At 37.3% G+C, this 17,848-nt stretch overlaps 1 protein-coding gene across 4 annotated transcripts in view; it reads right to left on the bottom strand.

Annotated features, from left to right (window-relative positions):
- Nucleotides 1-17,848, bottom strand: part of DISC1 (DISC1 scaffold protein) — a 214,490-nt gene that overhangs the window by 14,484 nt on the left and 182,158 nt on the right. For all 4 annotated transcript variants that reach the window (XM_071549549.1, XM_071549546.1, XM_071549547.1 and 1 more), the window contains exons 11-12: nucleotides 8,932-9,175; nucleotides 2,891-2,935 (exon numbers count right to left, since the gene is read on the bottom strand). In XM_071549549.1, coding sequence (XP_071405650.1) covers nucleotides 2,891-2,935; nucleotides 8,932-9,175 — 289 coding nt within the window. The remainder of the gene's footprint in view (nucleotides 1-2,890; nucleotides 2,936-8,931; nucleotides 9,176-17,848) is intronic.

Raw genomic sequence — 17,848 nt, 5'->3', positions numbered from 1 at the left:
ATGTTGACTGGCACATAAAACTCCTGGCCTACCTCCTTTCTAAAGGCAAATACCAAGTCTGCCTTTTAGTGACCCCCTGGGACTTCAGGCTTCCTCTAGGAGTTTTCAAAGAAGCTTGTTAATGGTTTGGAGATTGTTTTTCTTGGCTCCTATGCACTCAGAAAAAAATTTCATCAGTCTAGCCAGACTTGAGTACATCTCATTTGCCTTAGGATGCTTTACCGTGCTTGCCTCCTGCTACCTTGTAGCAAATACAAAGAGCACTACATATTTGGACATAACTTACCATTTTTAGAAAGACCAAAAGAAAATAAGGAAGAAAAAAAATAATTCTGATTGCATTTATTTTCTCTTTTCTCTCTCATACACTTTTGTTATTAGAAGACATACATGCTTCTTTTACCTATTCCTTACATTTAACTTATTCCTGAACTCCCCTTGTCATTTCATGTCTTCTGTTTACATAACTTAGTGTTCTCAGTGGTCTTGCTGCTTCACTCATATGCACTACACTACCCCATTAGGGTCATTCTTTGGAATATTTTTGTCCTTTCCTTTTCAACATTCTTTGAAGCCACTGAAAAGCTGCTGACATTGATATGTATTCTGTGACTCTGCTTGCCCTCTTCTACATGAAAAGAAGAGAGTGCTGTACTATAAACCCGATATCTTCTGGACAATACCAAAGAACATCTTTGGTACTTTCCCCATACTCCCTTTGTTTGCCCTGATCCCCTTCCCTACTCCACAGGGATACAAGGACACATGGGAGTGTTAAATGACTCATCAGAATTACAGTCTGATGTTGGCAATTCTTCTCTTCATTTATCTTCCATTACAGCTATGGAGGAGTGTCCTTGGAAAAGTATTTATGCAGGAAAAGAGCTTTGCACTGCCTTCTAGCACCCTGCTGTAGGCTGACAGCAGTCTTCCCATTCTGATCCCTAGCAGACTGAAGATCTTCCCCAATTGCAGACTTCCTAAAATGAGAGCACACCACTGTATAGGCTTATTTAATTAAACTGGGACAATTCCAGTTCCTGCTGCAGGAGGATAAGGCTATTTACTGACTTACCAATAAAAATTCACAGTGGGTCAGGACTTGGAAAAAGAAACAAACACACCACACTGTTTTCCAGTGTCAATACCCTACTGTGCAAGGAGTCAGCATAGCTGGGTATCGGTTATAGGTGGTTCCTAGTATTGTTCACTCCCAACTCTGCTCCTGAGTTACTAAGATGCAACAATCTGGAATGACTAACTGGGTGCTCTCCTGTAGATAGTGAGGAGACTGACAAGAATGGATTAGGGGACCAGAGCGTCAAAGGAATGTTTAGGCAAAGCTTTGAGATGGTACAGGGTGCTGACAGTTTCACAAAGCTTTTATAGAGCTGCCTAAAAGTCAACATCAATCCAGCTGTGGCAGTGTGGTAGGGCCTGGCTTTCTAGAGTATTTCCATTTCTTCATTTGCATTCCTTTTTACTATCTTTATGCATTTCACTCAGCTTGCTCCCTCAAAACTTCTAAAGGGAGAAGCTTCTCCATGTCTGGGGACTCTAAGATATTCAGCTCTTGTTGAATACATCTACAGTGACAGCGCTGTACACCTGTGAGCTCTGGTGTCCTCAGCATTTTGCCCCAATGACAGTAGGGCTTTTTGCTACCTTTATCCCACAGGACTACCTGCCCCTAATTCATGTCATCTGTGGACACAAGCACCTGCACAGTTTTGCTTTAATTCACAGCAAAGTTCACTTATCAGAAAGGCCATTTCCATTTTCTGCAAAATTGACCTTCATTCTCAAGGCTTCCTGTTTTTATTTATGCTGAACTCACACACAGCCAAGCAGTCTGTCCTAGGTGTGCTCTCATGTCACATTCTCCTTGAACACAAGGTCAACAATCTGAATTTGGACTCATAGTTAGGTTATCTATCCTAGAGCATTCCAGCTGCCCCAGACTTTGGATTCACTGTTGAGAATCTAAAATGCCTCATCTGAATAGTTACCCAAACTGCAATATTTATTTATTTAATATTTGCTTGGCTGAGCACTTGTACTTGACATAATAGCATGTATGCTATTATGGAAGGTCAACTGGAGGTTACTTGTTCATGTAATTTATTTGCTGGCTGGATATAATGCTTGGATACTAAATTTGCTTTATAAGTAAGTTGGAACCCAAGGCATACTGGTGTAAAAATGGACCAGCCTGAAAAGTACGGCTCTTAGAACCAGTATAACTGTCCTTAAACATATTACATAAACTCTTTAGTTTGTAGCTCGACAGATTCTTATATGTAAGCAGATTTTTCTCACAGGAAATGCATCTCATTTAACTATCCTAGCATTCTTAAATGCATGGACTAGGATCTGTCATATTTTTGTTAATGAAAATAGTGTAAAATTACAAACCCAGTATTTTTATTCAGATGAAATTCCTGTTACTCTGTATTCTGCCACAGTGTGTATGCTTTCATACTTCAAAAGTAAATTCAAAGATATTTTTAGTGGTACACAAAAAATCAGGTTAAGCATCATGATTTTGTTCCAAGCATAAAGAAAATGCAAAGGAGGACTGGGTAAATATGATTGGTCCTACTTTTCCCAAACATATTCATCCTGTTGGTTGCATGTGTTAAAAATATTAACACAGGATTTAACTATAAACTCCATGAAATACTCAGCAACTTTGCCACTGTTTTCAATTTAAAAAAAAAAAAAAGAAAAAAAATACGCCCACTCTTATTGTGATTGTGTTGCTTTTCTAAGTGCTTACACTCTCCAGCAATTTTTACCCTAAGGTAACACTATAAAAACAAGTGTCATTAATTCCAGCTGAGACAAAGTGTACAATATCACCACTTTATACTGTCTAAGAAACACTTACCTCAGATAAATGACCCTCTGCTGCAAATGAAATGTCTTCCGTGACCTGTTAGAGATAAATTATTAAGTATACAGTAGATACATGCTATATAAACAGTACCATTTCAATGGAAATCATAAAAACCATATAGCACAATAAAAATTTATATAAGCTGAACAACTGCATCCATTTGCTTCATATGCATGAAGGATTTAAACTGCATGTTTAATAGGGCAGTGGCAGTCACCTGATATTTAAAACTATATTTGAATACATTTTATTAAAACCTGTCTTTGGCTTCCCAGTTAAACCCCACAAGGAATACTGCCTCAAACTGAAGGACTAATTACAGATTAAAACAAACTTTTCTATCAAGCTCTTGCAGATCTGCATTCAAGAGTCTACAGAAGTTTTTTTGGCACAAAGCCTGTAAACGATTTTGGGCAGGAGAAATTAGTGACCCCAACAATATTTCTGCTGGTAACACATGCGAACTATAGCAAGTTCCTCTTTCAAAACTTGCTTCATCTGTGAAGTCCACAAGAAATTAACTAACATTTCATTGACTGGATGAGGAGCAAAGAAATTTGCTGTTAACATTAGTGGAAAATCATTTATACTTATCACACATTACAGCATTGATAATCTTTAAATAAACTGAGATAGGCATATTGCTTTGGTAGGGCAATCCTTAGTATCCCAGGCATGTACATATAGATACAATAAAGTGCAAAATCATTAATCTGCCATAAAATCATGGGTTGCCTAGATTTTTTTTGCCTGTAATATTAATTCTCTGATGATATTTTTACTGCAAAATACGTGCAAGCCTTGAGCTCATTAAGATGCTACAAACCCCTGGGTAAAGAGCTACCATTTTCACTACACCACAGTATCAGATGCAGTTGAGGGGTGTCGTGCTACACAACTACACACATGACTCTACAGCGATGATCTGGCTGTACAAACCAGCTGCCTGTTGCTGCTGAAATCCTTTCCAGCTTGGATCATTACAAAACCCACACAAACACTTACTTTCAGTAATGCTTAATACTGACATTTAAAACTAAGATCAAATTTAAAGTTTCCAAATTGTTTTCAAAGCTCCACAAATGCAACATTTAATTAAAACTCAAATGAATGCACAGTTTATTTAGCTTTGTTAAAGATTGCACATTTGCTTCATGGACCAGAGGCTATCTAAATGCAGAGTTACCGACTGCTCACAAGGGCTTTCTTGCTGCTTGCTACCACTAAATTCTGAAAAATGTTGTATCTTGTCCTGTGATAACTTCTTTTTAATGAGACACACCACACTAGATATTATTTTTTCATGATTGTCCATTTGGCATCACTTAGAACACTGAGTACCTTTTAAAAAGTTAATCATATGAAGGCTTTACAATTATAGAACATCTTTGCAACACCAGAGTGATCTTTAAAAGAACCCGAAACATCATCCCCGGTGGCAAAACTGAAGTATGCAGAAGTGAAGAACAAGCAGTAGCCCTTACCCTTATCCTGTTCTCTATTCTTTCATGATGAAAAAGAGAGAAGTGATCTACAAAGAATTCTCATGAAAAACTACCAAAAATGCTGACTCACAAAAGGCAAAACTACTGAATTTTGGATTTTACCTTGTAACTTTAATCACCTGAATTTTCTTGAAATCTAGCAGGTGTTTCTTTCCTTCATAGTGATTAAGAGGGAGCACTGCACAGCATGCCAGAGAGCAGAAGAAGAAGAAAAAAGGATAGGTCAGGAACTCAAGCCTGCAGGGGCACACATACTCAAGTTCATCAAGTTACTTGGTGTTAGGGAGGTCCCAGCACACACACATCTCTCAGTTTATTAGTTTTCATTGGTGTTTCTGCTGTTATAAAAAGCTTTTGCTTTACACATATGTTATCAACAAGCAAAAAATAAAGCAAGTTATCACAAAGAGTGGAACAAGCAAGCACTGTCTGAAGAAAAATGTGTATTTTAGAAATCACCCAGATACATATCTAACCACGTAGTAATGATCATAGTAATTTCCCCCTCATTCACATGTCACCCAGGCAAAATAATCTGCAATCAATTTAAAAGTATGGAACATTTCTGGGATGAAAACTGGAACCCATCTTCAATTCCTCAGAGACTTGGGAGAAAAACAAGCCCAATTAGTCACAAAAAGACAAACTACAACTGCAATGATGGAGTGCACTAATTTCATCAATACAGCCACCATGGAAAGTACATGCTTATATGAAAATTCAGGAATCTATATCAAATACATTAGACAAGCTGACTTTCACATGACTGAAGGTAGCAATATTGTCTGCAACTTTGCTTCAGAGGTTTTTTTAATACTGTAGTCTATTGAGTTTTCTGTAATTGAGAGAAGTACATCTTATTTTTTAAGTAACTCAGAGTGTTCTACAGGATGATTTTTGCTGGTCCCACTTTATTTAGTTTTGACCAAAACAATATTAATGATGCTTCAACAAGCTGAGCTGTCAAAGCATGTGATCGTGTTCCCTGGTTAACAATCAGTGTTATAAAGGAAATCTAATTTACTGAATTATTTTGGGATGCCAGTGTACCACACAAAAACTGGGGAAAAAAATCAGCAGTGTCGTAGAAAACACAGTTATGAAAACTATAAAATAACTCTTGACAGTTAATAAACTTGTGCTCACATGACAGTAGAACATAAAACTTCCAAAGAATTTATACTTCACATATTTTTATTCCAGAACATGTCATATTTTACGATCTAGTGAGGATAGTTAATTAAAAATGATATTTGGCCCCTCTGCAAAGCAATATATGAGGATCTAAGTGAAGGGGTCTTTTGATTCATCTATTTTACTTTTCTTATAATTGGTATGTTTCTTAGTTGTTTTTTTGTTTTCTAAGGAAACACATATAGTAAAGTTACAGTTATATGCAAGAACACTATTTATAGTACACATCAACAAAACCAATATCCACCCAACGCTAATGTTTAACTAGAAATGACACAATAAATAACTGGAGAGCTTCATTTCTAGCATTTCACTGTAAGGTAAATCAATCATCTGGGAATGAAATGTATCTTCCAAGGCATATATGCCATTAGTAGCCCTTCCTATACTATTTTGAAGTAATTCAGTAACCTCTAAATACAAAAAATACCACTTTTTCCTTCTGCTTCAGTGACTGACAGTGCTCCCTAGAAAATCCCCAATGGGGAACAAGGGTTGTGACACAGTTAGAGATTAACTCTTTTTCCTAGTTTTGGCCATGACAAGGTTAATTTTTTACAGTAGCTGGGAAGGGGGCATGACCAAACCCTAATATTATTTAACACCATTACTCTCTCTCAGGGCTGGGGGAAAGCTTGGTGTGGTGGGGAGGAGCTAGTCGGTAGTTTGTTGGTTTTTCCTGTGTAAATTGTTTGTCTTATACCTTTTGTTATTAATATTGTTGCTGTTACTGATTGTCAGCTAATTGCTGTTTTAAGTAAATTATTCTTATCTCAACCTGTAATTTTCACCTTTTGGTGCCTCCAATTCTCAGTTCCATCCCCAAAACAGGGAGTGGGAGGGGGAAGGTGGGAAGGCAGGGAGCAATCATCTTCTTAGTTTGGGAGAGTCTCAGTTGGGGATGGGGCAGTAAATTGGGGAGTGCCATTCCTAAACCATAACACCATTCTAGAAACACAGCAACCCAAGCAAGATACTCCTCTCACAGGGGCCTTGTTAAATAATATCAAACCAAGTATTTTGACAAATTCATGCTTTTCTATTAGGTATTTTCTACTATTCTCTACTAATGGACAACAGTAAGATTTTCCACGAAAGTCATATGAATGGTTAAATTTAGAGACTAAACACCACACCACTATTTTTTTCTTCTTACCACAAATATTAAATTAATTTTTAGATAAAAAAATCACTACTATATAACAGAGCACTTAAATGTTTCAGAAGTGGTTTGTTTTCCAACTAAGACCATTTAAAAATCAAGGCATATTCTCTTTTACACTTCAACAGAATCAAAAGGAGAAGTTAGCATGATTTGTGTCAGGTTTTTCTGCTTGTTTTTATAGTCTGACTTGTGACGAACTACTAGGAATGTTAGGGATGTTATTCTGCTATAGCTCTTCTCTGTCACTCCTACTGAGATCCTATCAGTTTTACAACCTAAAGCATTCATTTTAGGTTAAACTTCTATACCCAACAACAAAGAAAAAAATCTCAGCTTCTTAAAGTATAAAAGCCGGTGGCCCAATCCTAATTCCAGAGTCAGACAACAATTGATACATTGGGGGTTTTTATGTTTGCAATGGGTTGCCATCATCACTGATACATAACTTTGCCTCAATGGTCAAAGCTGCAGGCAGCACTGAAGCAGAGGAAAGCTGTCTGAGTAAGCCATGATAAAATAGAGCTTCAACTCATTCTAGAAGTTGGACAGTACCTGAGTAGTCTCATAACAGCAAAATTGCTGCTTGTTTTTCTTTTATCACTCATAGGAGTGCTGTGGAAACAGATGGAGGAGTACTCCGACAAGTCTTTCCCTGATGGACATTTTCATGTTTACACATCAGCATTTGAATGGATTTTGGCACATTCTAAATATGGAGTTTATTAGGACACCACAGTAGGCCAGACCCCAGGCAAAGGCATTTATACCATGAAATTCAAGCACATAGATGAAGAACTAAAGTTACTTGGTCATCTTCCAAAGTTCCCTCTATGGCTGATAGAGGCAGAGAGGAAATTAGAAAAAAGCCAGTTCAAAAGGAGGAGTTTAATGGAAGCATACTCTTTCCTCTTCCATTTAAGATATAGGGAACTTGTTCCTTGAGTTTTGCACCTGTCTCCAGAACTAGAGATCACGTCACTTCAGCTGCCCAGATATCATTATAGGATAGCAAGGCTGATTTTCAGGGAAACTATGTAATTAAAAATCTACAGTACAAGTCTCAAGAGTGCTGCAGAAAGAGTCACAAAACCCCAAAGCCTCCAGAGCTTCCTAAGGTGCACTTCTGAAAGATGAACACATCTTTCCACAACCAACAGAACTCCTCACATTACTTCAGCAGATTCATCAGAAATATGAGAGAGGTGGGGGTGGAATCAAAACCACAGCTGACCATTTCTAATAAAAACACACTCTCTATGTGGAGTCCATAAACCATTTTCCTTGGGAAAAGACTGCAAGAACTACTAAAGCCTAATGTAAAAACAGAATTTTACTAACAAGAGGAGACAGCAGGCTAAGGGTCTGCCTTCCACTAAGTCTCAGCCAGTATAAATGCAAAATTAGGCATCAGATTTCAAAGCAACACACAGTTCAATGGCTCTTAACGTCAGATGCAATTAAGCACACTTTGAATTTTTGTCAACTAAATTCCATGACAGTAAAAGTAACAACTCCTGTTGGAGGGTCTTTTTGTCACAGTGGTGCTGTTAGATGATGAAGCATTTTTAACATCATGCTTACCTTAGCAGTGCACTTAAAAGACTATTAGATAGTTGTACATTTTTCAAGGAGGGATGGCATTGCAGATCAGAACATGAAAACTTAAAAGAAATTTGTCAAACCTTTTGAGCTTCATAATTTTTTCCTCCTCCTAGTATTTGTTGGATGTTGTAAGCCTATTAGCATCTGAACTCAAAAGTCTTTGACCATTTCTCTAAAGGAGGAAAACTTACTCTCTCCTCATTGTCCACCAACACAGATCCAGGCTAACAAGTCAGCAGAACCAACTCAGTGAAACTTGTCAGCAAGATGAAGAACATCAGATAACTTCAGTTAAATACTTAATAGTTTTTCTTTTAAATCCTGATGTACATTCTGTATTTATTGCCTGAATAATTTCCACATTTTAAAAAGACTGATGGTAAAAGGAAAAAGGGTTGAAGGGCTTCTGAGAAGTTCATAAACTATTTTACTCATGTTCCAGATCAGAGGGCAGATGTTAAGTTCATACTTAACTTGGCCTGCTGACCTTTCACCAAGATTCAACTACTCTCAAAAGGAAAAACAGTAGTATTGCTTGAAATGCAGCTGTAGACTATTTCAAATACCTCTTTCAGCTCACTGTGTTTGCAGCAGGAAACAGTACCCCACTCTATGCCCTTTAGAAAGTGACCTTCTTTTCTTTTTTCAGAGTCAGGTGGGCCATCAGCAGTCATCTCCATCTCATCCATTTGGTTCTCTTCTTCCTCAAAACCACGGCAATTGGTTTCTTTCAGCTGGAACCCTTGGATCAACAGCTGACATGCCTCCAAGTCAGCTTCCCACACTCTTTGGAGCAGCTGGCTCCCACAGCTGAAATAAAAGCCAAAAGAAAATAAAACGGCAGTTCAGGGAAAATAGTTGCTATTTCAAGTAACATTTGGGCTATTTATTATTAGACAGGAAAATAAAAACAACAAAAAAAACCCAACAGCACCTCAAATACCCCCACAGAGATAATGAATGCTGTATCAGACTGAGAAGCAGTAAAATTATTGCCTTATTACAAAGCTGATGACACAAACCCCTTTTAGTGTTAAGGTGTTGTTTCCAACTGTACAGCCTACAGTGTTTCCATGTGACTTTCTCCTGTTTGGACAAATGTCCATGGGTCTTTTGATCACTACCTAAGCTTCCTTCACACTATCAGAAATACAGGCCTGTCACTCTGCAGTCATGTGGCTTTCCTGAATTTGATATAGTAGATCATGTATGAACAATCACAGTACGTACTGCATTAAACCAGTTCTAATTTTTGGAAAATAGGTGCATTAGATTTCTTGTTAGACTAAAGTGTCCTTGCTTCAACACCGGTGAATCCAATTAGGTTAAATTGTAATAGTCTTCCTTTCCTTCAATCTTACTCTTTTGAGTGTTATCTCTGACTAATGTGCTTTGGTTTCATTCTACTTGGTTATGCCACCAATGCAACATCAGTATTAGAGAATTCAAAATACAAAACTTCTACATACATTTAATGCATTATCTTTCAGACATGTCCATGTATGTCACAAACACTGCTCCTGATAGCTGTCCCTGTTCACGAGTTATATTCACCTTAAGCAAATGAGAATTCTAGGCATAGATAGTTTTTCAGAATGAGACACTGAATACTAACATTATTTTGTTTATATGATGTGGTCACATCTCCATTTAATACATGTTGTCTCTAAGGAATCAAAATATTAGGTTGCCTACTAAAATATAGGCCTTGGATGTGATTCAGAAGCAAGAATTCCCATGGCAATACACACTGCCAGACAGATATAAATGCTAATACCTAATAACACTTCTAATATTCTAATAATAATTTTTCACAATTCTTTTTCAAATAGTATCATTTATTATATATGTAATTGGGAGCAATTATAAGTGACTAAAAGAAGAAAAATAACAATTTGATTTCACCTTTTCTTACCAAATTAAATACCAGCTTATCATTTATCCTAAGCGAAGGATAAAGGAGCTGCAGTATTCACAATGAATTCATCAATCTAACAAAGGTGGTATGTTTACAACTCCACAAATTCTACATAATGTCAAGCTGTAAAAATCACACAAATATATAGAGAAGGAAAACCAAATTAGGCTTCAGAAGCTGAGCTCTTTGACCTGTGCTTAGAGTCAGTATACTTGTTTATTAAAGGCATAATGCAGCATGGGGTCTACAAATTGGGTTTCCCCCAAGGAGTTCAGAATATCACTAAGCAGAAAGGGAAAAATTCTTTGCTGGATTACACACCTCTATTCCATCCAGGCAGCATTTCACTTGCAAGGCCAGAAAAATAACCCCCACTGTTTCTCTACTTCTCAGTCCCATCATCATGGTTACACAGTCCAAACATATATTTACAGACATACATAAGCCCATTTACTTGCTTTTTGAAAATGTTTGTTTGCAGCTATATATGGCTTATTAGTAAAGGCTAAAAAAATACTCTAGAGACCTAAATCATAATTTCCAACACATAGGTTGTTTTGACAATTTCATTTAATAAAGAGCACTATTGAAAAAAACAGGGCAGAGATGGTGATGTGTTCACTGTGTTCACAGTGGAGAAGATGAACAGTATACATAAAAGGACAGCCTGGACTGCTGTTATTTGGCCATGACTCAGCTCATCGGTCAACATTTTTTTGACCGTGTCTAAGTTTTACACACATTTTAGTAATCAGCAATTACTGAAAACACTGCTAACAGATGTTTTTTATTTGAAGGCCATCTTTGTTTTATCATGATATCTCTAAAACTCTGATTTGTCTTGAGCTAAGATGTTATGCTGAACTTCTCAACCAAAATCAGTAAACACACATACACTTGGATACTCTGACCTTATCTAAGTCCATCTTATCTAAGCTTCATCTTTTAGTCTGTATTTTGGAATTCAGTGCCTTGAAGCATTTGTCAAACACATCTTTTGAATGAAAATTACTTAAAAGCTGCAAATAGCTGACACAGACACACATACCAAATGATTATTAAAAATTATGTTGTCCCCAGCATGCAAAAACTTTTAGTTTTTACAACAGGTATAAAATGAAACTTAATTTAATTTCATAGTTTGGTTTATTCATGTTCAATTCACATTACAATTGCATTTGCAGTCTCCATGAAGCCTCCATTGTGATTGTACTGAACACAGTGAGATTTTTCAGGTATGCAACTTTTCAAAACGATGGATCAAGTCTGGATCAGATTTCATATTATTCCTATACTTTACAAATATTTTACGATGTATCAAGCTCTAAATTTTATACACCTGTCTATAAAAGTGGCATATGTGGCAAGGAGCTATTTTCTGCAATCCACAATGAATCACAATCCCTCAACCATTTATATAGACCCAGCAACATAAAGTATACCCTAATCAGCTACTGATTGTGAACTGCCAAGGGCCAGAGTATCCATGACTCCAAAGGGCCACGTCAAACATGTTACAACTACAGCTTTTCCTCAAGACGACTTTTAAGTTTCAAACAAGCAACAAAAGCTAGGATACAGACAAAGGTGTTCAAAGGAACACAGTGGACTGAACATGGCATGTTAGTTACAGTACAACAGTTTAATTAGTTACACAAGTACCTGATTAGTCTAAGTGGTGTCAAGCACACTGAGATATCACAGTGAATGAGCATATTAAGGATTCGCAGGAGGCCAATAAAACACGTCATTAGATACACAAGATCTCCATCCCTCCATAAAGGACTCATAAGAAAGGCAAGAGATGTTAGCAGAAGAACACAGTAGGCAAGTGATTTACACTAATGTGTCATCCGCAAATCAAAGTCAGTCTTTGGATACTAAAAAAGAAAAAAACCAAACCCCAAACTGAGCAGGGGGTAAAAGATTGTGAGCAGCCCTGACATTGAAGGCTAATAGTTAGACTTGATGTGACAGAACAGAGGAAGTCAACGGAGAAAAACAAATTGAAATGAACAAGAGGCAGAAATGCTGACTGTCAATGAATGAGAGTGGGGTAAGACTGCTTTTGTCAAGTCACGGCCAGGAAAATGGATGTCAAAATAAGTGAGATGCAAGACTCAACAAAAGTAATTTTTTAGCTGCCTGGATAGCTGGGACAGGTCTTATCTCAAGGATACTATGTAAAAAGAATCTACGAGATCAGGGCTAAGTTGACTTGAAGAATGGCTGAGACATCTCCAGCAACACAAAAGGACACAGCAGAAAGAATTCTGTATTAAGTCAAGTTGATGATGATGAAAGAGCTGTCAGAGAAACAGTTGTTTATGGACAGGAGGAAATTAATGTGGAACAGAGAGCTTTGTCCTTGAGTTCTCTTCATAAAGTGGCAATTGACATTGTAATTGCAGATGCCTTTACCAAGTCCCAAGTAGTTTTCTAGGAAATGCCATGAGAGATCAGAGCGTAAAAGAAAACCAGAGGATATCTTCAATCTGCTCATGATGTTGGGTGAAATTCATGTCAAGAGACATATCCAGCAAGGATTATCTCTCTCTCTTGAAGTCCATAGAAGATTGCTCCTCTGACTTTTCACAAGATTCCAGGAGATACAAATGGGGACTCTCTCTCTGTGGCTCTCAGCACATTATTCTAAAGCTATTTATAGTGCTAATTGGAACTACAAGAACATGACTTTTCTATTGAGGGCTCTGCATACATACAAAAGGCACATTCAGTTCCTGAACATTATTATAGCCTAAATGAAAACATGCCCATGTAAAAATAGTCAAAAGATTTTATGTTAAACCCTTTGAAAAAAAAACCAAACCAAAAACAACAAAAGAAAGTCTCACAAAACCTACTCAAAAGCAAATTGGAATCAACACAGGAAGATGTCACTACTCATAAATCTCATCACCTATAGTTTTCAGGATTGTCCCATAGTAAGTGAATTCTTAAAAGTGGTTTATAACATCCTGAGGTGAACACTGTGTGTTGATAAGATGATGTTTATTTCAAGGGAAATCCCAGTAAAAACCCACACACTGAAAGCCAAGAGAGTGAGACTGAAGCTTAAAAGGTTACATAGTAAGACATCTATTTAGAAACTGCATAATCAAAAACTAACTTAAGAGGGGAGATTACCCATCATTAAGAAAAAATACCCTAGACAACATTCTTCTAATAGGTAAGCCACAATAAGTTGCAGATTCAGGAAACCTTATGGTTTCCCAGTACCCGGCACATGTACTAACACTGACTATAAAGGCAGTTTTCTCTGACACAAAAAAAATAAAAATAAAAAAAAGGCATGCAACAAAAATTGTCAGGCAGAAAGAACAGGAGAACATGCATTTTCATTATGACAATTAAAATTACTGGAAACTTCTGAGGCTTGCAGAAAATTGCAATGTGAACCAAGCCTTTGCTCTATATCCCCTTTCTTTATTGAACTATTGTACATACTAGGGAAAGTTTCTCTATATTTTGGTCACCCACTTCTATTTATATTTTGCACCACAGGGAAGGAATGAGCTCTTCTTACTAAACATTTAGTTATGTCTTTGTTGCCTTTCTTAAAGCAATAGCCATGAACAAAAGAGGCAAGCAAAAGAAAGTAGCCAGGAATAACATTTAGAGGAAAGAAGGCAACCATATTGTTCTACTGTTAGCAGAAACCCACCATTTTATTTGCTTTATCATAAGAATTCACAGGCATGCATTAATAATCCTTCTTATATTTAACAAGAATTTTGCTTCTTTCATTCATCAAAAAAAAAAAAGGTTTCCAGCCTGATCAGTTCTTGTTCTTTAAGCTTGGCTGTTATTTTTTAAGATGCCTTAAAACAACCAACCTGTGGAACAAAACAAGGCCTACAATGTGCCTATCAGTGAGTCAGATGAGGCTCTATGGGGAAGGAGGTACATAACCTGTTTTTCCCCATCTGACTGGCGTGCGATGGCAGAGTAATGAAGGCAAAGGTACAGCAAGGGCCCACCAGATCACAGCTCTCAGCTGATAAACTTAAAAAAGAGAAGAAAGAAGGTGTAGGAAAAAAGACAAAGAAAACTTGGACTCTTCTTGAACAGTAAAACCTTTTTTCCCCTTGACCTGCACACTAGAAAGTCACCTTTCCTAAACATCTGAAATCAATACTTTTTTTCCTCCTTCTTGAAAGTCTCTCTAATCCTATAAACACCTTCAATATAAACTCAATTTCACAATTCAATTCCTTGAATTGTGTCTTTCCATTCTCCTCAGGAGCTGAAAATCTCATGAATTGACTTCATATGGTTACAATCATGTGATTGTCACCCAGTGCAGGAGACATTCTTCCTACTTTCTTATTTTAAAGCTCACTGATAACACTTGTGTGCTGCTCAGCACTATTGTCACATTTCCCCACATGAAAACAAGACTCACTCCCAGAAGGAGACTCCACCTATCCCCCTGTCAGACGAAAACCGACTCTGTCATCTACCTTGAAGACTAACTAAAGCATCCAGGTAAAGTCTGAAGCTTGCCGTACTTTCCTCTGGTACAAGAAATTTGCTTCTCTGACCTTGCCTTCTCCCTTACAAAACATACAAGAGTATCTAGAAAACAACAAGTGGCAGACCCACTTTAAATGTGGAATATTCGGGACCAGAACTACTAAAGACCAAGAAAGCAATTCTCACAATTCCCATCTAACTTCTAGACTTCTACACCTTCAACACCTGAAAAATTTGCTCTGGGCTGATTTTTCTAATATATGCACTTTATAGCTACAGACAAGTTCCCTACACAACAGCCTTAATTCAAAAGACATCCAGTGCACCCAGACAGGACATGATAGTGCAGCACAGAGTGTGGACATTACTTTCATGCATCTGGAAGAACAGGTGATAGCAGTTGCTCTGCTTTCTACAGCATCCCAGGAGCAGAGGCAAACATGCAGAGAGAGGATGATTTGAGGGAAAAGATGAGCTGAGCCCCCAGATCAGCCCTCAGTGTAGCGGCTATGACATCCATATCTCCTCAGGGATACAGCAAGACAGAGTACACCTGGAGGTGCAGTAGACAAGAGTACATAGAGCCAGGTATCTGTGTCTTTGTTGAGTGATCCAACCTCTATGACATTGCTACTGAACTCCCACCACAGTCTAAGTTATGTTGGGATTAGGAGTTCTCACTTGTTGGCTTAGTGAGCAAAAAGAAGACCAACAGTTCAATTCCCTCCTCGCTCACATCTGCAAGTTTCAGACAAGTCCTAGTGGAGAACCCCAAATACATTCCGACACTTGGTCATCTGTGATATTTAACACTATGGTCAACCTAGGCCCAGTATAAAAAACACTATGAGAATGGAACTGAAGTGTAACTGTATGTTAGAAGGAAAAATGCCATGCTAAAACACTGCACCATCTCCTTCAGACTGCTGATGCTGCCTGCTGCCCAGACCTTGCTTCTATCAAATCTCTCCTTATCCATATCTCAACTTCCACTATGGCAATGGTGATTTCTACAGGTCTGGCCACGGGGACAACCCTTACAGGTCTTTATACTCCTTTCAGTTGAAAACTAAACCCTGTTCTTCACTGCCTCTATTTCCTCTCCCTCTCTGTGCTGTTGCCCAGCAGGGAACACTGTCTTTTTATTACTTGTGGTAGCTCCAGGTAGTGTCTTTAAAGACATATTGTACATATGCATAATGAGGTTACACCACCAACTCTACAAATGGTATAATTAAGGAAAAAAGGATAAACAAATTCCAATATGATGGATTCTAAGATTCCTAAGGAATTTTCTCAGACCTTACAAAATCTATTAACCCTTCCAAATCAACATATTATGTGATTTTGCGAACTTGAACTGCTTTCATATTTCTCAAAAAAATTCTTTTCCATTAAGACATTTAGAATTTTTCACAGAAAGAAGCCAATAACAACAAACCAGAAATATATTCATGTAAAAATACATGGCCTCTTACAGTGATCACAGTAAACAGAAAAATAGCAATACCTGACAGTATTTTCTGCCAAATGTTTTTTTAAAAAATTAAGCTTATCAGCTACACTCATTATTCACATTTTTTTCCACTCTAAAACATTACCTACTGCATTCAGCATACTGAAAGATTAGCATCTAAACTGAAAGCTAAAACCAGTCTGCTAATTATGACAGCTTTCTCTTACCCATAAAAAAACCTCCATCCTGACCCAGCACCTTAATGACAGAACTACCACTTTTTATGTTATGTGAAACATACATATGTCTGCTTTTTCTTTCCTAAAAGACCTGTTCAAAACAAAGCAGAACAATTTTTCTAGCATAAAAGAACAATGGCCATTTGATTAATGTTATTAAAAACAAGATACCACAAAATACTGAACAGTATTTTTGCCATTTTCCATTCAACCCTCCAGCCATTTATTTTACCTGTAACAGAACTTTAATCATGGCCTGTCAACTTTCTATCAATATTTAACACCTTGTGTTATCCCTAAATTATCTCCACTGGAAACACAAAATGATAGACTACTGCAGTTGATATTTTCACTTTGATTCTTAACACAGGATGGATGCAGGAATGAGACCAACATGTCAAATGCAGGAAATTCAGTAATTTATAGGGGAAGAAGGGAGGCATTATTGTAGTGAGAATTTACTGTTCAATTTTGCCCCTATATTTACTGTACAGTTTATTTTTACTATACTAGCTAATCTATAATATAAAAATTTACTACTTGCTTTCAGGGCTGTTTATTTCTCTTTAAAAAAAAGGAATGGTCTTCTGCCTACAACTCCACTGAAACATTTATTATAAATAAGCTATTCTAAGAGTAAAAAACTTAACTTTGCTATATGAGGAGAAAGCTACCAGGGAATTCTGGTTATTAAGCAGTCCACATAAAGCCAGCTTCTCAACCCTAGTTCACCATCCACCTCGTTCATAATCTAATAAAGTACCTTCAAATGTGGGACTAACTCTGATAACTCAGTCTGCATCCTGCTTGCCTTTGCCTCCTGCAATAACAGCAAGGCCCCACAATGTCACTAATTTTGGCTGGATTGGAATACCTGAAATGAGACTTTTTTTTCACTATTTAATATTTGATACCAAATCAGATTTAAAGCAAAGGCATGAATTAGGCCCCGATTTTGAAAAACACGCATCTCAGGATCTACATATTCATTAAGCTCTGTTGAGTTGAGCTGCCACACAAGCCTCAATACTTCCTTGAGCTGGAACTTCACAAAGAATTCAACTTCCAGTGAATTCCACTGAAACTGAAGTAATTCAGTGGCTTTCAAAGTCACAACCAGTTCTAATCCATGGAAATAGATTTGTTTCCAAAAGTATGCTACAGGATGAAAGCACACCCTTTGCATTGAGGCCACAGTCTCAGCTGCCACAAATCCACACTGCTGCACTAGCAGCAATGGCTATTTATAAAAAGAGAAGAACACATTATTGCAAAGCAATCGGAATAATGAGCCTGATCTCTTATTGCTTATTACAGTCTACGACCACAAGTGTTAGGAACACATCAAAGGAATTTACAATTCTCCTATCATT

This window comes from Pithys albifrons, chromosome 2 (genome assembly GCF_047495875.1).
Source record: "Pithys albifrons albifrons isolate INPA30051 chromosome 2, PitAlb_v1, whole genome shotgun sequence".
Lineage (NCBI taxonomy): Eukaryota > Metazoa > Chordata > Aves > Passeriformes > Thamnophilidae > Pithys > Pithys albifrons.
Note: the sequence above shows the minus strand (reverse complement) of the source record. Positions and strands in the feature narration are given on the sequence as shown.